Source organism: Sus scrofa, chromosome 11 (assembly GCF_000003025.6).
Source record: "Sus scrofa isolate TJ Tabasco breed Duroc chromosome 11, Sscrofa11.1, whole genome shotgun sequence".
NCBI classification, from domain to species: domain Eukaryota; kingdom Metazoa; phylum Chordata; class Mammalia; order Artiodactyla; family Suidae; genus Sus; species Sus scrofa.
Genome location: NC_010453.5, coordinates 16790944 through 16812360, shown reverse-complemented (window position 1 = coordinate 16812360; position 21417 = coordinate 16790944). Strand labels below are relative to the sequence as shown.

General features: G+C 50.9%; 1 protein-coding gene across 1 annotated transcript in view; it reads right to left on the bottom strand.

The window, feature by feature from the left end:
• Positions 574-21417, bottom strand: part of LOC100625149 (guanylate cyclase soluble subunit beta-2) — a 39475-nt gene continuing 18631 nt past the window's right edge. The window contains exons 8-13 of the mRNA XM_021065574.1: positions 20298-20446; positions 19630-19776; positions 14345-14499; positions 11583-11734; positions 10263-10355; positions 574-872 (exon numbers count right to left, since the gene is read on the bottom strand). Of these exons, the coding sequence (XP_020921233.1) occupies positions 724-872; positions 10263-10355; positions 11583-11734; positions 14345-14499; positions 19630-19776; positions 20298-20446 (845 nt within the window). The 3' untranslated portion in view covers positions 574-723. The remainder of the gene's footprint in view (positions 873-10262; positions 10356-11582; positions 11735-14344; positions 14500-19629; positions 19777-20297; positions 20447-21417) is intronic.

Below are 21417 nucleotides of genomic sequence, written 5' to 3'. Positions count from 1 at the left end.
TCCCTCGTCCTCACCTCGGGCCTCTGAGCACATCCAGCACCCCCACCCCACACGGTGTCCCCAAGCCCACAGCGAGCAGCAGCAGCGGAGCCTCCCAGTTCTGAGGGCAGCGGCCTGGGGGCCTGGCGGCTCTTTGCCTTCTTGCCTCCTCTCCTGACTCTGCTCCTCCTGTGACTTTCACCTCTTCTGCCCTTTCCTGGGGTGGGGGGAACCTCTGGGGATGGCAGCCTTTGTTCTGGTGCCTCAGGTAATTCCCAGGACTAGGAATGCAATCGACCTCCTCTCACGCCCCTGGCTGAGCTGTGGGGTGACAGACTGCAGGGCTCCCCCTCCTCCCTTCTGTCATACTCTAGAACTAGATGCTGCCCACAACCAGCCCGGGGTCAGCGGGGCCTCTGAAGTCGGCTGCTGGGGCTTCTGCTCCTCGGCCCCACAGTGATGGGCAGGGCGGCCGCCCACTCCTGTTAGAAGGACGCCCCACGGCCAGAACCTCTCATCCGACAGAATGAGACAGGCCTCCCAGTGCCAGGGTTGGCCTCAAACTGAGAATGTAAAAGCACATTTCCAAGCTTGTTAGGGTTGGATTTCACTCTAGACTTTTATTCTCACGGGGACCACGAGGAAGAGATGCAGTCTCAGTCGAGCTGAGAAATGAAATTGCTTTTCTTGGCCACCAGTAAGCTGAACGGGAGAAAAACTGACCCGAGGGGTCTGTTTCCCCCATTACAACAGAGCACAGAAACCGGACGGCAGGGGCTCCCCGGGAAGGCGCTGTGTCTTTGTCTCATCTGAAGACCGCTGTCCATTAGCCGCCTCCACAGAGTCCTGTCCCGATGCTGCCGGACTCTCTCTGGGGGTTGACTGGTCAGAAGCTGAAACAAGACAGAGCCGTGAGCACCACAGTTAGGTCAGGAGTTCTGGCTGCGCCCTGCCCCAAGGGACGGTGGAGACACTAGGGGCTGGCTTTCCTACCTCCTGAGCAGGACATCCTCACGGCTGAGGCCAGAAAGGGCCATTCCGACCTCTGCCTTGTTGCTCTGCCACAACTTCTGTCCAGGGCTGTCACTCCCAAATCTTTACTTGCACCTGCAGCCCTGTGACTCTGGTTTGAGCATCTGCACACAGGGGTCACACCCAGTGCTGCCAACACTCGTGACTAACCTCTCTGGGCCTCGTTTGCCTTCATCTAAAAGATGGAATGATTTTACCTCCCAGGGTGGTTATAAGTCAGATGCTAAATTATATAAAAAGAATGTATACATAGTTATGCAAAATTATTACGAAGAACTTAGGTATGAAGATTGAGTTATAAAGTTGAGTGCAGAAAACTGCACAAAGATGCCAATTCTTCTAAGTGTGGGAAGGAGCCCGTGGTGGAGACGTCAGAAAAGGCTGGTCCTGGGACTGTGAGCTTTGGCAACAAGAGAGGGAGCAGGGTTCAGAGGAAGGGAGACCGAAGGGGAGGCCAGACGCAGCTCCTCCTGCCCTCCCTGAGGTTTCATTTGGGAAAGTCGGGGAAACTGTCTTCAGGCTTCTGTTCCGAAATGAGTGAATGGCTTCCTTCACGAGCAGGGGCTGTTAGGGCCTCACGCCCTCTGGATCCTGGATTGGGGATGACCTCTGTTGTAAGATCCTAAAAGCAACGGGTCATTTTCAGCACCAAGCGTCAGACGGAGGCGCGTTGAATTTGCTAATGGACCGGTCAGGTGTGAACATGCGTGGTGACACTGGGGGAAGAGGGGGGCCCAGGAGCAGGTGAGAGTTTGGCAGAATCATGTCCCTGGGGCAGCTCTGGGTGAGGGTGCCTATGGAGTGTCGGGCTCATCTGACAAGGGAGCAAGGTTCATAGAGCCCTCGACTGTGGCTTTTTTATAAGGTACGGTTTTAAACCAGAGCAGCCAAGTGAGGTATCATGAACTACGGCGGGCTCATTAGAGCACGTCCCATCCCCAACACATGTAAAGACTGACTCACGCTCGGCTTTATGCTCTTGGGAAAGTATTCCAAAATGGGGTGGCTTTGTGATTTGTGTGTGTGTGAATTCTCTGCTAGTTTGACTATTCCAAATACTCTTTAGCCCTTTCACTTTGAATTAAGAGTTTACCGCAGTATCGTTTTTGAGATGTAAACCGTATAAGAAGTTGAAAAGGAATTTTTTCAAAAATGGCAACATTCAGGGTAAACGATAAGGACAGTGTGTTTGAAAAATCTGAGTTCAGTTTGGTTTTGGCATCAGTGCAAATAAAGGAAAAAGGAACTGGTTAGACAGGCGGGTAACTTTTCTATTACAGACATGGCTGGCTGCCTCCAGGTTGCCCATCAGCCCCAGAAAAGACGACTGACCTCCCCCCGTCCACTTCCCTGAGCCTCCGCTTCTCCAGATGGAACAAGGTACTAAGGAGACCACACGCCCTTCAGGCTCCTACTCGACTCATAGGAACATCATCACCTGTGAGAGTCTCCCCAACGTGGTACTGTGACCTCAGAACTGATCTGCTCTGCACCTTTGGCCCCAAAGTCGGGGTTACCCTAACAAAAATGAAAACTGAACAAGGAGTCTCCGGGGGCGGCGGGAAAAGAGCAAAAGCGAACGGTTGGTCAGCAGTCAGGCTCTGCTTCTGACGTGCTCCCGCTTCAAGGCGGCACCATGGTTTCTTTGTAACTAAGACACATCATCTATTCTCTTCCCTAGCTTCTCACACCAAATTTTTGGACGTAAACTCAACACTGGGAAAGATATGTTCCCATCATGGCACAGCAGAAACGAGTTTGACGAGGAACCATGAGGTTGCGGGTTCGATCCCTGGCCTTGCTCAGCAGGTTAAGGATCCGGTGTTGCTGTGAGCTCTGCTGCAGGTCGCAGACGCGGCTTGGATCTGGCATGGCTGTGGCATAGGCTGGTAGCAACAGCTCTGATTCTACCTGTAGCCTGGGAACCTTCATAGGCCTCGGGTGCAGCCCTGGGGGGGAGAAAAAGCCCACTAGAAAATGTCATAAATCTTAGTCTCAAATTTATGCAACACGTTTGCATGCTTCCTTCTCATTTCCAAGTTTTCGACTTAGCTTTTCACTGCTGACTCACATCTCTGGCAGCCACAGCAGTTGCTCCTCTTCTAACCTGGCCACCGCTTTTTTTTTTTTTTTTTTTTTTTTTTTGGTCTTTTTGCTATTTCTTGGGCCGCTCCCATGGCATATGGAGGTTCCCAGGCTAGGGGTCTAATCGGAGCTGTAATCACCGGCCTACGCCAGAGCCACAGCAACGTGGGATCCGAGCCACATCTGCAACATTCACCACAGCTCAGAGCAACACAACATCATTAACCCACTGAGCAAGGGCAGGGATTGAACCCACAACCTCATGGTTCCTAGTCAGATTCGTTAACCACTGTGCCACGACGGGAACTCCTGGCCACAGCTCTTAAGTGCACTCCCCCCACCCTTCCTTTTAGGGTCACAATGCAGCCTATGGAGGTTCCTAGGCTAGGGGCCAAATCGGAGCTGCAGCTGCCAGCCTACACCACAGTCATGCTCAGATTCTTAACCCACTAAGCAAGGCCGGGGACTGAATCCGCATCCTCATGGATACTAGTCGGGCTCAGCTCCTTACTGCTGAGCCACAACGGGAACTCTCAAGTGTATCTTAACTGTAGTTTTTCTCCTCTGCTTCTATGCCCATCTCCCTGCGCCTCTGAAACTCACGTACCCCTCTCCCTTTTTGTCTCCTTGAAGAAAAAGTCCCTGATGAACAGTCAGAAAAGGACAACCAGGTAGGATTTGTTGGGAAAAGAACTGAGACGGCCTGTTAAAAAGTGGACAGGCCCAAACAGGACTCAATGAATTTGAAGCTGTCAGGACAACTCAAACAAGACGTCATCAGTATGGAATTGTGAGACTCTTGGAATTTTTACACATATGCCACGCTTCACCCCAATCCAATTCCACAATCCAGATGGTGGAAGAATTTCCTTGTTTTGAGAGATTCACATCCAACATCTTTGTCTCCCATGAGACAGTTGCTCAAGCCCCAGAGGGCTGCCTTTGAAGACCATCATTTTGCTACAGTTTAATACTCATCAGAGTTGGAAAATGTAGCCTTATGGTGAAGTCTTTTCCGATTGAGAATCACAATGTACCTCTTCCGTGGGTGACTGACATCCAGACCCCAGGAATAATCTAAATCCCAAAACCAATTGAACTAGGTTGGCCTTGGAAAATTCAGAGGCAGCATCAGGACTCACAGAACATCAGGGTCATCACAGGGTGCAAATGTGCAAAAATGGGAGAATTGAGGGTTTCCATTTAGTGTAAATATGGCTTTTGTTGGAACAGTGCAAATTACAGGAAAGAAATGTACCGTCAAGCCCATTAGGTCTAGTTGAAAAATTGGAGTGTTTTCAAATGTGTTTAAATATTCAGAGGAAAGAAACTCATGACCCACCAAGTTACAAAACTGTATGTGTGATCATCCTAATTCTGCAAGGGAAAGTATATATTACACAGGTGTATTTATCCACCCCCACACACAAGTTTGGGAAGATAGGCACCATTTTAACAATAGTTTCTCTGGGTGATGGAATTATAGATGCTTCTGATTCCTTTCAGTCTTTCTGCTTTCTGGTTATAAAAAATATTCTATGATATAAATGAATAAACCAGTAATCCTTAGTTGAGCAAACCGCAGCTCAATAAGAGAAGCACAGAAACCCATTTCAATGTAGATTAAGAATGAATCCCATGGAAAGAATGGGAGCAGAAGAAATCTCCTGTTTGGAAAGGAGAAAACCACCACACTGGCCACGTTGTCCAACTAGGGGTGGCTGGGGGTGGCGGGCAGAGAGTGTGTGTTGTGGCCCAGGGGTGACAGCAAGGTGGAGCCAGGAGAATGCTGTTGCCCTGGGGAATATACGTGGGATGTGGGTCATTGCCGGGTCGTTACCAGGCCGGGCTCTGAGAGCCTTAGAGGATGGGATTGGGGGCTACAGGAAAAGATTCTTCATGAACAGAATTCCTTAGCTGCATTTCTGCATCTGTTTGGAGCCTCCCAGAGAAAAGCAGATGAGAAACCACACCTTGGTGTCAATACTGGTTCTCCATGACTGGGGCGGGGTTTGGCTTGAGCCTGACGTTGACAGTAGGATCTTAGCATCCTGCGTGGTCCTTCTCACCACAAAGACAACTGCTGGCTGTCCTGCCCCTCCCTGGCCTTTACTCTTCAGGGTCTCCTTGTGTGTGGCGCTCTTTAGCTCCCACTTGGTTCCATGGGGGTTAATTTGCCAGTGAATCCACCTGCTCTGGGAGAAGGACAGCGAACCACCCCATGCTGTTCATAGGTGTGAAAAGAGAAAGGAGCCACAGATTCTAGAAATACTTGTGGAGGGAAACTCCATCAGTAAGAATCTTGTCTTCATAATAAAAAGGTGCAACAGAGTCGCTGTTCTAGGATCCTCCTGCCCACTGGCTTCCTATCTCCCGATGGGCAAAGGAGGGCCAGGCCCCAAAGGAACTAGATCTCCAGCTTCCAGAGCCCCCTCTGTAGTCTCTGGGAATCAGAGCAGAGGCCACATCACCTTGCAATGCCCCTTCCTGCCATCACGTGCGCCTCCTTTAAGAGGCTTTCAAGTCCTGTTGTCTCCAGCCTCACCTGTGCTCCCTGTCAGCCTATAACCCCTGGCACTGGGCAGGGGCCCTGCCCTCTCTATGGCTTCCTGTGTGCAGCAGATCATTCGCATTTTGGGGGGGGGGGTGCCCCCTCAGCATATGAAGATTCCCAGGCCAGGGGTCAGAGCTCTAGCTGCCGGCCTACACCATGGCCACATGAGCTCTGAGCTGCATCTGCAACCTAACACCACAGCTCATGACAGTGCTGGAGCCTTAACCCACTGAGCGAGGCCAGGGATCGAACATGCGTCCTCATGGATGCCAGATGTACTTAACCAGGGAGCCACGATGGGGACTCCCATTCTTATTTTTTAACGCCTGTTGTACCTCTTACAGTTCTGTCCTAGACTCGCATTAAGCGAACAAATTCCCAACAACTGGGTCCGTAAGTGAACAGTTGGCCCGTCTGACCCGCCTTGAGCCCTTGAGTTTTCAGATGATATACGGGATCTCCTGTTCCTCAAGGCAACCCTGCAAAGCAGGCCCGTATCAGCCCTGCTTTCCGGATGAGAATGAAGCAAAGAATCTCACCCAGAGTGACACCGCTGGTTGCCAGGTGTCGGGACCACAGGCAGACCCAGGGATTCAGATGAGCTCATGTTCTTTCCACTGGGACGGTGGTTCCAGAGCCCAGCAGTCATCAGACTGCCCTGCGGAGATGCTGAACAAACCCCCCTCTGGACCCGCTGAGTCACACTCAGCACGAGGCCCGGCCATCTGTGTTGTCACCCACCGGGGATTCTCGTGTCCTCCCACCCACGACTCTGATGCCGCATCCCCGTGTGATACCGAAGCTGACAGCCGGTGACTTTGCATGCTGGCCCTGATCCAGAAAGTCCTCCGTTCCTCCCTAAGTAGCCTCATTCTTAGAGTTCACGTCCCCCTTCCAGGATTCTCCTTCTATAGAATATGGTGGGGTTAACGGCTCAATGCCAGAAAGCCTGATGCTCAAAACTCTGCAGGCATCAGCCGGAAGTAGAAGAGGAGCTTGGACAGCCCCGTCTATGAAGGTCTCAGGAAAGCTGCTGAGAAGGGCCCAGGTTCCTCAGTCTGGTCTTCAGCCAGCTGGACCCCAGCTCCTTGGACACCTCTGGGGAAGGCACTTGTATCGTCAAGAAGCTGTAAAGCCAGAGGCAAGGACTCTGGCAACGAAGTGGCCACAAACCCATCCAAGAGTTAGCCACGGGCGTGGGGGCGCTGATGGGCTGGGAAAGTTCTTCCTTTGGGAAGCGTGCATCGCACAGACCTGGACGGGAATCCGCCAACTCCCCGGGGGGCGTCCTGCTTAATCGAAAAGAGGGACCTTCACCGGGAACAGTCTCCAGAGTGACGAGGGATTGGTGTAAGAAGCCCTGGGAGCTTGAACCCAGCAAGTGGACGCCTGGGACTGTGACTGAGGGCGGGGAGGGGCCGCCGCCCACGAGGAGCCCGGCTCCCTGCCTGAGCGCCGGTGCGGGTCAGCCTGGAACCCATTATGATAATTGCCGGGAGAACCGCGAGGGAGACAAGCTGAAATTTGAAAAACACATTAACAGGGGTCTGAAGAGATGCCAGAAGAGCCTGCCAGCAGGGACAGCTGGAAGGCCAATTTTTTAGTCAATACTGAAAGGTGGTTGCTTAAATATCCGAGTCAAACACACACTGATTTCTCTCCGGCTCAATACTCCCGTTTAATTGTGCTGGGAGCCTCTCCACCGACACCTCTGACGCCCAAATACAGCGGGGAGGGAAAGAAAGCGCCCTATTGACGTGCAAATGAGGTCCTGGGTGCAGCCTGCAGGCCGTCCCGCTGGAGTGTTCCCTGCGGCCTGGCCGGCGGGGCTGCGCCTCCTGGCGGCAAGTCAACGGGGCCCCTCTGTAGGGAGGGCTGGGGACGGGGCCCTCGGGGGTCTTCGGGCTCTCCCCTCACCTCTGAGCTCAGTGGGCTGCCAGGAAGTTTTGGGGCATGGGATTTCTCCTGAGGGAGAAGGAGGCAGGCGCACCTGCTCCCCCAGCTCGGAGCCGAGTCCGAAGGAGACGCGGGTCCCCAGAGAGTGATCGGTAAGCTCAGCAACCCCGTGAGGTGGGTGGCAGAGGTGCTGAGTGAGGGGAGCCCTGAACTGGGCAACAGGCAGGTCCCTGAGGCGGTGAGCTGCCACAGCCAGACCTCCTGAGCAAGTCCTGACGACAGATGGGAACGCTGTACTGTGATGGGGGTGGGGGTGCAGCCTCATCTCCCACGCAGCCCAGCAGGACGTTATCAGAGGGGGCTGCAAACCCGGGAGAACTGGGCCCTAAAATGCTGAAAAGACGCAGGCCCTGGGGGCAGGTGGCAGGAATCCTTCAGGGCAGAATTCTTTGTCAGCTGCCAACCATCAGGAAAGAGGCAGGAGCCTGGTGAAACTCCTTAAGCCCCCAGGGAAGCTGTTAAATGTGCTTTCTGACTAGCTTACGTCTGGGTTTGAGTAGCTAGAGGGAGGCCCACAGCTTTGTCACTTTTCCTCAGCTCACACCATGCAGTTTCCTATTCAGCCACAGCATGTGAGCTGTTCACACCCAACAGTCAGAAATTGTTGAGATGAGGCCCCAAGGACCTGACAGAAACGTGGCTGGACCATCCTGAAGCCAAGAAGTCCAAGGAAGCTATGAATTGATTTGACCCATTACCAAAGGCGGCTCACGTGCACGTGGTCTGCCCCAGACAGCCTGAGGGGCAGCACTTGCAGGCTGTGGGAGCTTAGATAAACTAGACAACCTAACCTTTCTGAAGGTCAAGTTGCGTACCTCTTACGGGACTAGTCACGTGACTGATGTATCACATGATTTGGCTGAGCTCAGGCAGGTAGAATGCTCAGTGCGACGAAGGTCAGTGCTCTGGTTTTCTCATTTCGCCCACCCCCCAAGAATGAGGTGGCCTCAATTTCCCCTCTTGCTGGGCGTTGCTTTTGTCCAGGAGAGCAACCGTTAGAGGAGGTACTGCATCAGGGGCCCAGCCGAGAAACTTTTGTCTCCCACCTCTAAGCAAGATGTCCAGTGCTGTTGGTCTCTGCTGTGAAAGGACCCCTGCCCCGCCCCTTGTAGCATAAGTGTGATAAATGAATCTCCTGGAGCAGGAGGAGTTCTTGGGGCTCCCCTTCTGAGCTGCCTGTGGAGCAGCCACTGAAGAAGGCAAATGGCAGAGAGCTCCTGCTTTTGGGTGTTTCCATGGAGCCCCAGCAGGTCCTCAGACTTGCCTTAAATGCTGCCCCTCCAAGAAGCCTATACTGGCCCTCTTCATTACTCAGCTTCCTTCTTAAGGCTTACCACTTCCTGAAATCATCTCATTTTTGTTACTTGTTGTCCGTCTCTTTCTACTAAAAACCTGTGTGAAGTCAGGGACCTCACACATTTGGTTCAAGGACTATCACAGATCCCACGAGAGTGCCTGGCCTCAAGAAATGCCAAATGTTGGAGCATCAAAAAAAGTGTTGAACGAATCCATGAACGTTAACGTTCTAGGCTACAGTAGCCCGGGAGGACTATTCGGGGCTTGAGTACAGTCAGAAGCACCTGTAAGTGGGGAGGGCTGGAAAATGCCTATGGTGGGAAATCCACTTTGAGCCTCTCGGGTCCCAGAATCCAAGGTTCCACCTGCCCCCTGATCGGAGCGAGGGAAGTTGTGCTCTGTGTCCTCTGGCTTGAACAGAAGGGTGCTGGTCATTCCCTCAACCTCAGGTTCCAGCATCAAACGAAGGGCACATCCACAGGCCGTGGGGCAGCCAATGCCAGGGGCTCAAGCAACACCCGGCCTGAGAGATGTCGTCTAACAGGAATAACGACAGCTACCCCTTCATAGGGATCCCCAGGCTGTCCTGACTCCCTACACGAACTGTCTCCTCTGACAGGCTCAGTGCCCAGGGGTGGCTTTTGCAAAGTCCCTGGGTCCTGAACCTTCTGTAAACACTGCTGCTTTGCCTCAAAAGCTGAACTCCATCTGGGTGGCCTAACCCTAAATGGCGTTTCCAGAAAAGGGGAGGGTGGCAGTGGCTGTGCAAAGCGGGGACAGGGAGGGGCTGCCGCTATTTGGTTGGTTCTGCAGGCCCATCCCTGGCTGCTCTGGGTTTTGAGTGTGGGGTCCCGGCTGTGTCAGTCCCGAGACGGGCTCAGGGGGCAGTTGAGAGGAAGCAGCAATGGAGAGAAGCCCTCCTCCCCACCGCCTTCAGAGCCCAAGCAGAGAAGCAGGTCCCTGGGCCGCGCGCTGTGTGTGGGGGTGTCAGTGCCCTGGGGTGTCCAGGGAGCGCCATGTGCTGGGAACAGAGTGGGGGGTCTCCAGCTCTCCTGGTAACAGGCTGCACACTGCGGAGGGCACCATGTCCAGAAAAACGCAATTTTTGTGGATTTATTGACTAAGACGATTTTCTGAATATTGCAGGTCTTTTTGAAGGGGGGCGTGCAGCACCCTTTCAGAGTGAGGGAACACTTGGAGTGGGAACCATTTAAAAAAAAAAGGCAAAAACCATCAGAAACCTGCCCCAGGGGCCCAGGCTGTACCTGAGCCGTCCCTGGCCGGCTCTTCCCACCCATCCCCCGTGAGCTGGGCCTCTGAGCCGTCAGTGCCCCAAATCTGTGCCGTCTGGGGTACTCACCTCGGGCTGCGTCACCCTCGGGGAGCCGCTGGCAGCTGTCCGCGTACCTCATGACAGCCAGAGTTCTGTCTTGATTTCCCGGAGCACTTGCTTCTGCAAAAAATGCAAGAAGGGACGGAAGAGTGAGAAGGAAGGGGTGTGAGCAGCGTCAAGCTGGGGCGTGCCTTTGATGCCTCAAAGAGGGTGAACACTTCATCCTCTAGCGGTCCCCCCCTTCTGCGGGGAGGCCCGGGGGATGGCAGGGGGCGAGGCGCCTGGAGCCTGGGCGATCAGGAACTCTAAGGAGGTTGGCTCCTGGTCTTTTAATAGCTAAAGTTATTGCCACTTTTAGATTGTTCTACCTCTAGGGTTTCCAGCAATAAGATGTGGCTCACACCAATCGCAGCTCCCAGGCCGCCTGTGGTGAGCCGATGTTAGAACGACGGGCCACCAAAACCATTTAAGTTCCTCAAATTTCCTTCATTGATGTAGCCCCACTTTTACAAACAGGAACCATAATTCCTGTGTCCCAAGGAGACATCCTGCCAGTCAAACTACAGAAAAGGGGAGCCTCTGGGTTTCGATTTTCTTCTGCTGCCCCAGGAGCAGCTCAAAGATTAGCTCCTGTCAGAACCAATCCGTTTCCTTCTCCAGTTTGCTACCAAGGTTCTCAAAGGCTTGCCTTCTGCTACTGGGCTTCCCCTTCAGGTCAGAATTTCCCAGGATCCATCAGGGCGGTTGCTAAGGAACCCCGATGGTGTGGGGGCGATCTGCCCTGGGGCAGGAGGGGGCCTCCTTGGTGGATTCCAGCTGCTTTTTTTTTTGTTTTGTTTAAATGTACTGTGATGCATTTAAATCAAAGTAGTGCTCTCTGGACTGGCTTAGCACTGGATTGTTTGAACATGAACTCACTCTTGTCATTCCTGGAGCCCGGTGGATCACAGAGCCTGTCCTTTGCCATTTTGGACACCAACAGTGAGGAAGGTGGGAGTCTGCAGTGTGTGAAGAAAGCCTGTTCTGGAGCCTCCCCTGAAGTTCAGGGGCAGAGGGGGAGGCTCTGAGGTCATCCCCAGCCGCAGCAGAGGCTGATGGGAAAAGCCCTCTGGACAGGGAAGGGCCAAGGGACCTGCAGGCTGGGCCCATGAAGCCAGCCCAGGGGACACTCTACCATCCCGGAGGTGAGAGAAGAGTGTTCAGGGCCACAGGAACTGTCACCAAAGGCTTGGGGGTGGACGGGTGTGATACCCATGCTGGCCTCCAGCCCAAGGACCTCAGTAAACGCCGCAGAAATTGTTAGGAAAATCTTTTGGGCCCGAATGACAAGGCTGCTTTTTCGCTCACCCTCGGGATGGAGCGGAGTCCGAGGTCTCCCCATGAGCTCATCCTCCGAGGCGTTCACGTTCCGGATCAGAAAGTACGTGGTCATTTTCCCTTTGCCTTTCACTTCGATTTCGCCCCTCTCCGTTATTTCGAAGCCTTGGTTTTCCAGGGCTCTGCACAGAGAAAAGAAAAAGGCCCAGGGAGCGGAGGGCGAGGTCTGTCCCTGGGGCGTCAGCTGCAACGGGAAGGGTGACACGGCAGGAGTCTGGGACCCAAAGAAAAGCCTACAGGGGAGTTCCCGTCGTGGCGCAGTGGTTAACGAATCCGACTAGGAACCATGAGGTTGCGGGTTCGGTCCCTGCCCTTGCTCAGTGGGTTAACGATCCAGCGTTGCCGTGAGCTGTGGTGTAGGTTGCAGACGCGGCTCGGATCCCGCGTTGCTGTGGCTCTGGCGTAGGCCGGTGGCTACAGCTCTGATTCGACCCCTAGCCTGGGAACCTCCATATGCCGCGGGAGCCGCCCAAAGAAATAGCAGAAAGACAAAAAAGCCTACAGGGCGGGGACGTGCAGAGACAGGGCTGAGGGTCCCTGGGAAACGCTGACGTGTGGATGCATGTGCCGGCCGCTGAGGGACACTGCAGGCTGGTGACACCGGGGCTCAGCATGCAACCTCCCCTTGTCCTTGGCCGGTTCCATGGGGACTTCAGACCTTCATCGCCCTCCCGACTCCCAGGCTGCTGACTGCGCCTCCTGCTTTGTGAGCTGATCCATCCGCAAAACTCTCACCCTGGAGCTGAGAGCTGGCACCTTCTCAGCCGGCACCCATTGACCCCCCCCCACCCCAGCCTCAAGGGCGACGTGACCCCCACCCTGCTCCTGGCCCCCTGGCCACCTCGCCCCTTTAGCCTCCGCTCCCTCTCCATCTGCGTCCTCCCCCAGCCTGCCAGCATGCCAAGGGCTCTTCCCTCCTAAATAGAAAGAAGCAGCTTCTCACTTGATGTATCATTCTCTTTGATACGAATGCCATTTTCCTTTTATCCTTCAACCCACCATCCAGACTCTATCCCTGCCCCCGTTCAACCACAACCACTCCTGAAAATGTCCTAAAACGTCTGGCTTTTTTTTCCGGTCCTTATCACGTTATTTTCATTCAATTTGATATTCAATTCTTCCTCAAAAACATCCACAACAGTGCTTCTTACCCTGAACTCTACTTCCCCAGCCTCTTCCGTGGGCTTCTCTTCCTCCCTCTCCACCGAGTTCTTTACACCGCATCCCTCCCCGGGGGATCTCGTCAACTCGACGGGCCCAGTTTCTACTCCAGGTTACGACTCCAAGTCTGGATCCCCAACCAACAATTGAGTCCGAACTTCATCCATCCATCCCGGCATCTCGCCCTGGGTGTTCCCCCAGTTCCTTTGACTTCAATGCTTCCAATCCCGAACTCGCCGCCTGCCCCTCTGACCTGGAACCCCTCTTCCTTGTCCCATCTCGGGGGGTGAGATTCAGGTTCTGGGTGCCCAGGCGGGAGCCCTGGGAGACGCTCGAGGCTCCTCCCTCATTCTCAGCCCCCTCCACCCCCCACCCCTGTTTCCAGCAGTGACCACAGCCAGCTGACCTGACTCCATCCCATCCCAGCCACAAATGTTCTGGTTCAAACCAAGCTCCCAACTGGGTCTGCACTGTCCCATTTCCTGATGCTCCAACCTGCCCTTATGTGGCCTTGGGTGGTCAGTGTCAAGCCGGATCCTGACCTTGCCCCTGTGTCTCATCTCCCACTCCTTAGGGGCCACTTTCCCTGCAGTCCAACCCCTGCCCCTCAGTGAGGCCCGCACAGCTCTCACCACACTCCGCCTCATGTTTTCAGCCCCAGCAAATTAAATTGCTGTCGTTCTCTGCACTTAGTCTACGTCTGTATTTACACTATCTTCTCCCCCACCCCCCGCCTCTTTCCCAATAATACCCCAGTTTAGGCTGACCTCCACCCTAGACTCCTTGTTCAAGGTTACACGACGCCCTTGGCCCGGCTCCGGTGACACTGTAATTCCTTCAGCATGAACCAAAGCCTGACCCCCTCCGGGGGCTGAATCCAGGCTGCTTTCCTTCCTGGCCTACTTGTAACCTGAGGCGAGTGATTAACCTTATCATGCTTGATAATTTCTTTTTCTCTGTGGATAAGAATACTACACCTTCACAAATTTGTTGCAACGGTAAATAAAGTAACATAGATTAAAGAACTTAGAGAATGGGGCCTCTTAAGTTCTCATGAAACCATAAGTATTTTTGCATGTCTATTTTGACCATTGTTCTTACCACACTTTAAAAATAATCTGTGAATACTTTTTTTTTTGTGCCAGACCATGGACTGGCAAACTTGTTCCTAGACAAGATAGTAAATATTTCCGGCTTCGGGGGCCACATAGTTTGTCTCAGAGCCACTCAGTTCTGCTGTTGTAGCAGGTAAACAGCCTTAGATGACAAGTAAATACTAAGATTAATGCTGTGTTTCAATAAAACTTTACTTAAAAAACAAGCAGCAGACTAGTTACTGCCTGTGGCTATAAGTCGCCAATCCCTGCCCTGGCCCCTATGGTCCTTGGTAGCAAAAAGGATCTTGGAGTAGATGCTCAATATGATTTATTTGCTGTCACAGCATCCTCTGGAGGACAGTGTGGCGTGAAAGGAAAAAAACAGGCTTCCTCCATTACCCTCGCCTGGGGCTGCTAGGCACTCTGTGTATTCTGGAGGAAAATGAACAAAACCGTAAATAAATGAGCAGCTACCTGTAGGCTGTAGGGCTGAGGTGCACTTTGTTGGGCAGCCCGTGACTTTCCATCCTGGAAGCTGTGTTCACAGTGTCACCAAACAAGCAGTACCGCGGCATCTTGTCCCCCACGACACCTGCCAAGACTGGCCCCGTGTGGATCCCCACTCTGATCTGTGGAGAGAGCAGCTTACTGAAAAGGGACCATCGAATACTCTTAAACTGAGGTATAAATTCACCGAAAACAGCTAGACCTTGAAGGAGTTAGCTCCATGAGTTTGGCGGATGAATATTCCCAGAGCCACCATCAGAAATAAAATAGACTGGTTCCATCACCTTGGGAAATTAGTTGGTGCCCCTTCCAGTTAGATCCCCTGCCTGCCTGCAGAAGTCGCCGCTTCCCTATTCTCCCGAAGATGAATGTGTGTTCTAGAACTGCACATAAATGGAGTCACATGGTGTGTTTTGTTTCAGACTTGATTTAGCCAAATCAATGTTGGCGATTCATCCATAGGCATCAGGTCATTCTGTTTATAAATACCACCTTGTTGTAAGAATATGTCACAACTTATTTGTCCTCTCTTCACGAACCTTTAGATTATTTCCCATTTGAGCTGTTAGGAACCTTCTTGGACAGATCTTTTCATGGTCATTTTCATTTTCTCCCCTAGGAAAATGCCTAGAAATAGAATGCTTAGATCAGAAGGCAGATGTATCTTTAATGTTAAAAGAATATTTGACCCCACGTTCTCAAGTCTTGATACCATTTTGCAAAGGGGCACTTTAGATCTTCCCACATTCTCGGCACCGTTTTCTTCTCAAGTAGTGGGTGTGAAATGGCATCTCGTTGTGCTTTTAGTCAGCATTTTCCTGATGGCTAGTGTTAAGCACATCTTCATGCATGCATGGTCCATTCATAGATCTGCTTTTGTAAAAAACCTGATTTTTCTAATATAGGATTTCTATATATGGATATGTAATCTATACGTGTATTGAAATGTTTTTGCCATTCTGTGATTTTATATACGCATTTTCCTTAGCAAGCAGGAACTTTAATTTTGATGAAATGTATTAGTTTGCTCAGACGAGTAAAATACCACAAACGAAGGGCCTTAACTAACAGAAACTTAATTGGTCCCAGTTCTGGAGGCTGGAAGTCTAAGATGAAGGTGTTGGCAGGTTTGGTTTCTCCTGAGTGCTCTCCTTGGCGTGCAGGTGGCTGCCTTCTTGCTGTGTCCTCATCTGGTCTTTTCTCTGTGCACCCAAATTTCTCTTCTTATATGGTCACCAGTCAGGTTGGATAAGAACCTGCCCCAGCAGTCTGATTTTTATCACCTCTTTAAAGGCCCTATCTCAGAATCCAGTCATGTTCTGAGGCTTGGAGATGGAGGTGGTTTAGCGCATCAGCATACGAATCGCAAAGGGAACACAATCTGGCCCAAAACAATGAAGGTTATCACTTTTTTCTTTGGTGCTTTTGTGTCCCGTGGAAGAAACCACTGCGCACTTCATAGTCATGAAGCTATTCTCCTGTATTTCCTTTGAGAAGCTGGATGGCTCTAGCATTTATGTTTAGGTCTGTAATACACATCAAACTAACTTTTATAAATGGAGTGAGGTAGGATTGAGGTTCACTTTTCTTCCCATAGGGATATTGCGTTGTCACAGAACCATTGAAGAAGAGATTCCTTTCTGACACAGTTGACAGGGTACCTGGTCAGAAATCAATTGTCCTTCAAGTGTAGTCCAGTCCTAGACCCAATCGTGCTCCAATGAGCCATTTGTGTCTATTTCTGCCACTGACTCTATTACTGTAACTTTAAAAAGTCTTAGGTAGTGTATGTCCTCCAATTCTGTTCCTTTTCAAGATTTGAAACTTAAGTTTAAAAAATCTATTTTGTTTTCCAATTTTTATCCTTAGTATATACTAGGAGTTCAACTGTACTGTCCTTGTATCCTGTGATCCTGGAAACCTACTAGATCTGGGAGTTTACTGCAGTTTGCATAGGGTTTTCTAGGTGCAATGTTATTTGGTCTAGGAATAATGATAGTTTGACTTCAAATTTGTCTCATTTTTTTCTCACCTTATTGCACCAGGATGGGGCTCTTGGCATATCTGACTAGAAGGGCTTGTCTTTGTATTTCTGCAGTCGGAGTTCGCTTAGCTCTTGGATCTGGGGTTGACATCCTTCACTGTTGAGAAATTCTCAACCACTAGCTCTTCAAATATTCTTAGCACTCTGTCCTTCTAGGACTCCAGTGCACATATGGCAGTCCATTTGATATTAGTCTAGAGATCCAAGATGTTCTTATGCTTTACCCCATTTTCTTGTTTCCGTTTGAATAACTTCTTCTGTCTTCAAAATCCCTCATCCTCTCATCTACCGTCTAGTGCCTTTTATGCCCATAAACTGAATTCTTCTGACTTTTCATATCATGGTTTTAATTTCCAAGAGGTAGTGTAATCAGTTTAAATACGGTGTTCCCCCTTTCCAGTAGATTCTTTAAACTATTAAAGCTTTCTTAAAGGCTGATAATTCCAACATCCAGGCCATCTCTGCATCTGCTCCTACTATTTGCTCCCTAGGCTACACACCACAGCACCATTTTCTTGTTCTTGCATCTCATATTTTAAACTATTGTATAAAAGAGTGGAGACCAAAGTAGATAATATTTACCACTCAGAAAAACTGCTCAAGTGGAGACTGAGTGAATTTATATTAACTTTTTGTGGCTGCACCTGGAGCATGTGGAAGTTCCCAGGCTAGGGGCCAAATCAGAGCTGCCAGCCTATGCCACAGCAATGCCAGATCTGACCCACATGTGCAAACTACACTGCAGCATGCAGCAATGCTGAATCCTTAACCCACTGAGCGAGGCCAGAGATTGAACCTGCATCCTCATGGATGCTATGTCAGGTTCTTAATGCACTGAGCCACAACAAGAATGCCCTGTATTTTAATCGCGCGTCTGGGCTTTCTCCAGAGAGATGGCTAGATTTCTGGCTCCAGACAGTATGAAAGCTGGATCAGGATTTTCTCTCCACCAGGGCAGGGAATTTGAGTACCACCAAGGCTGTGAGAACCTCCTTAACCAGCCAAGCTTCCAGCTTTCTGAACTGTGGGAGATCTCCTGCTTTATAGCCCAACAGTGAGGTTTGGGGGGTTCTCCTTGTTTTTCAGTCCTACCCTAACACTCTGGGAGATTTCTCTCTACCATTCTTCTCTGCCCCCATCAAGAGGTCATTGCAGTGCACAAGGTGAAGGCCAAGAGTACCTTAGTTCTCTAACTTTACCCTTCTGTGGGCCACCACCTTGCATCTGGGGAAGGCCACACACCCCTCAGGAACCAGGATCTCTCTGCGGTCTACTCTCCATCCCTAGCCTTTGAATGAATGAACCTATGCATTTGGTAAAAGGCCTCTGGGAAAATGGATACAGACTCTGTGGCTAACGATTAGCAAAGACAAGATGTGTGGGATTCTAACCTGTCATTCTAGCTCCCAAGGTGGCCCTTAAAAGTTCACTAAACCTGAGACTGCTCTCTTCTTCCCCTCGCCTCTGGTGGGTCACGTCTGTTGCTCTTTTGGGGATTAGCATAACGATGCGTGTCCTTGAAGGGCTTACCCCTTTCTGGGACTTTGTTCATTTATATTTCTTTGCTCTCTTTTTAAACTACTAGCATGGAAACAATTCTTTTGAAGCTTTCTGGACCCTCACCAGCTTTAACTTGGCTTTTCATCTTTTCATCCTAGACTTTTCTTAAAATGAGATTATAATTCCTTCAGGAAAAAGAATCTGCCTTTTGCATGCACAGGGTGACCTGAGCACATGTGTACTAAAGGCTTATGAATGAAATAGTAGATCTCAGTGAGTATTAATTTTAAAACTGTAGAATTAGCAGCATAATTCTCCTGAGAAAATGTTTCTACCCCTTCCCCTACTTCTTTAAATAAACCCACATGCTATGTGTTTCTGGTGGATATTTAATATGTCCCTAACTCCGTGCCTATTCTTAGGATTGATAACATCTTTTCCTTTCTTTTTTTTTTTTTTTTTTCTTGGTAAATCCACTATGTGAGTTTCCAGGAATTCACTATTTAGTTTCATTCTTATTGGTGTGGCATTATCTCTGTTGCCATGCTTCTTTGTCACACGCACTTTAATTTCACAATGGTACCTTCTCAGCTATTTTTTCTTCAGTGGCTTCCATGAGAATTCTTGAGTTGAAACACTTTCTGTGTATCTGACCTTCTTCTCTCTTCTCTCTCATGACCGCCCATCTTGACTGACTTATAATATCAGGGGTTTCACTGAACAGCTGTATCCCTGTGACAACACGCCAGTCTCATAGCCATGATACGCGGCCAGCTTTTACTCTGAAGACCGTCGTGGATGCCGTAACCAAGACCTGAGGCGTCCCGTAGCTTCTAAATCACTGCAGTGAGGACGAGGGGAGCACATTTTCAAAATCTCCTGCGTAAGGGTTATCATGTGAGGAAAAACCTATTCCATCTTACAACGGGCTCTTTATTTTCAGTTGGCTGTTGAGTTTATTTTGCAGATCTGCCTGAAGGGAAGGGACCTAGATTTTAAAGGACAGGCACTGATCTAAGTCACCTTGGATGGTTGGGATCAACTGAGCAGACAGAAGAGGGCATTTATGTCTCATCACCACATGGGTCCAACTTCTATAGTGGGAACCAACTTGCAGACTTGGAAGGGTAGCTTCCTGTGTTCCTGGGAGAAAGGCGAGCAGATGTCTCACGCATGGCCACGTGGTGGAAGAAAACGACTCTGAATATCTTATGGCACCACGGTGTCTGCCTGCGGGCTGGAGGCAGTTTTGCACCTCCGCCTGAGTTCCAGACTTGTCAGGTGGCGTGTTGGGTATACAACATCTCTGAGCAAAGAGATCTGGCTGTTGAGTAAACCTGAACTGCTGCTGACGTGCGTGCACAGACAGGCAGGAGGTAGAAATGAGCTGGCAGTTGATGCCTCGAGCCCTCACAGTCGAGGAGGCGGTGTGCTTGGCACTGTCCTGTCGCGGACAGAAGAAGCTGGCGGTGATGCTCTGTCACCACCCCCAGCTCCGCGGCCACTTCAGAAATTGGAAGTTGGGACCAGAATTGCTAATATCTTGATTCCTTAGGAACACATGCAAGAGAAAAGTTGGGAGAGAAAAGGGACCCATTTTAATTAGGGTCACATACCCAGTAACCGCCTAAGCGGACTAATAAACAGAATACGACTTCTTTGGCGTGAGACGATGAGTAGGAAGCAGAAAGGACCAGCTGTTCTCTACCTGGATGGGTTCACCAGTAACAGGATTCATGACTTCTTTCGCAGAAAGCCGCATCCCCAAGGCGAAGTTGGCTACTCTCTGGGCGTGGCTCCCGATAGGCACCGGAACACCCCCGACCACCATATAAGCGTCTCCTATTGTTTCCACCTGAAAGGGGGGAATAGAGGGGACTCAGTTTTCTTAATGCACTAAATACTTTTGTCATTTTCCATCAATCGACAGAAGAACCACAGGAAAGCTGTGGTTATTTGCTAGGGGTGCGAGGAGCATGGGACAAAGGCGGGAAGAAAAATGACTGGAAACAACCAGGAAGGAACCAAAAGGGCTTTCGGCTTTGGGTGGAGATCAGTCTCAGAAGACAAAGTTCTTGGGGTCGTCAAATGACGCTGTGAATCGGATCCTCGTTACTCAGGTTAGACCTGCTGCTGAACGGTAGGAGTGGTCTTCTCGGAGAAGACAGTATGCCCCGCAAAGGCCACCTGAGCACTGGGTGTTATAAAAGGATTCCTGAAGAATTAAAATCCCCAAATACCTCCAATTCCTTTGTAGCTCTTCCTCCCACGCGCAGCCAGATCAATGTCAAACCCCAGGCAGTGAGGCGAGAGGGCAAGGAAGCCCCACCACAGCCACAGGGACACCCCTGCAGCAGCGGGCACGCAGGTGCTTACTTTGTAGACGTCGTGGACGCTGGTTAGCCTGTCAAACTTGGAGTACATTGAATTTAGCATATTCACTATCTGGATAGGTTCGCAGGCGGCACAGATGGTGGTGAATGTCACCACATCGCTGAAGAGAATCGTGCAGGTCTTAAATTCTCCTGCAACATAAACTGGGTGTCAGTGATAGCCAAGGGTGTAGAATAATTCTATTCTGGATTCCAAGTGCCCTTTGGGAACCAAATCTGACTCTGCCTGGGAGAAGACGGCCAGATGCCCATCACTTCACCATCCCTGCCATGCTGGTCAGCCTGCTGGCAGAATCACAAACCACGAAGCCAATGGGGTGCCCTCCCACAGGAGCGCCTGGTCTAGTGGAGGAGACAGAGTGCAAACAAATAGTACGATGAGCAGAGTGCTGTGGGGTGACAGGAAGGGACTGGGTGGGCTCTGGCTCACAGAGAAGCCCCTGGCAGGTGGGCCTGGGCAGACCCTGAACTATGGGAGACCCAGGATCAGGGCTGACAAGCTGGTCACCATGTGCGGGGAAGCTGCCACAGCCTCTGCACATCCTCCTGACTCAGCGGCTGCTTCTACCCTCACCCAGTTCTTGCTAATTTCCATTTAGCAGCCAGATGATCTGCCCAAGTCAGACCCCTGCTCTTCTGACCCAAACCGCCCCCGACTTCCATCACACTCGGTAAAACACAAAATCCTTACCGTGGCCTCTAAGGTCCCCCTCTGTCCCCATTGCCTCTGACCCCGTGTCTCCCTGCCCTCCCTCTGGCTGACTCTGCTCCGGCCACGCTGCCTCCTAGGGGTTCCTCCACCTCGGTGGTACCTCCTGCTCCTAAGTGCCTCAGCTTCACGTTGCCTCCCCTTGGCTCTTGCTCTGCCGTCCTTGAGGAATGGCTCATCCCGCCCCCTTGTATTTTCTGAAATTCAGTGTCAAGACCCAAGCTAAGTTCCACACACTCCACACCAGACTTCACAACCACCTCCACCCCCCCGTCTTCATTTTCTGACATCTAAATAGCAATTTCCATGCCAGCTATGTTTCCACAGTAACTTACATGGTGCGAAAAGTATGAATTTTGGTTATATGGACTTCTAATGGTTTTTTACCCATGAA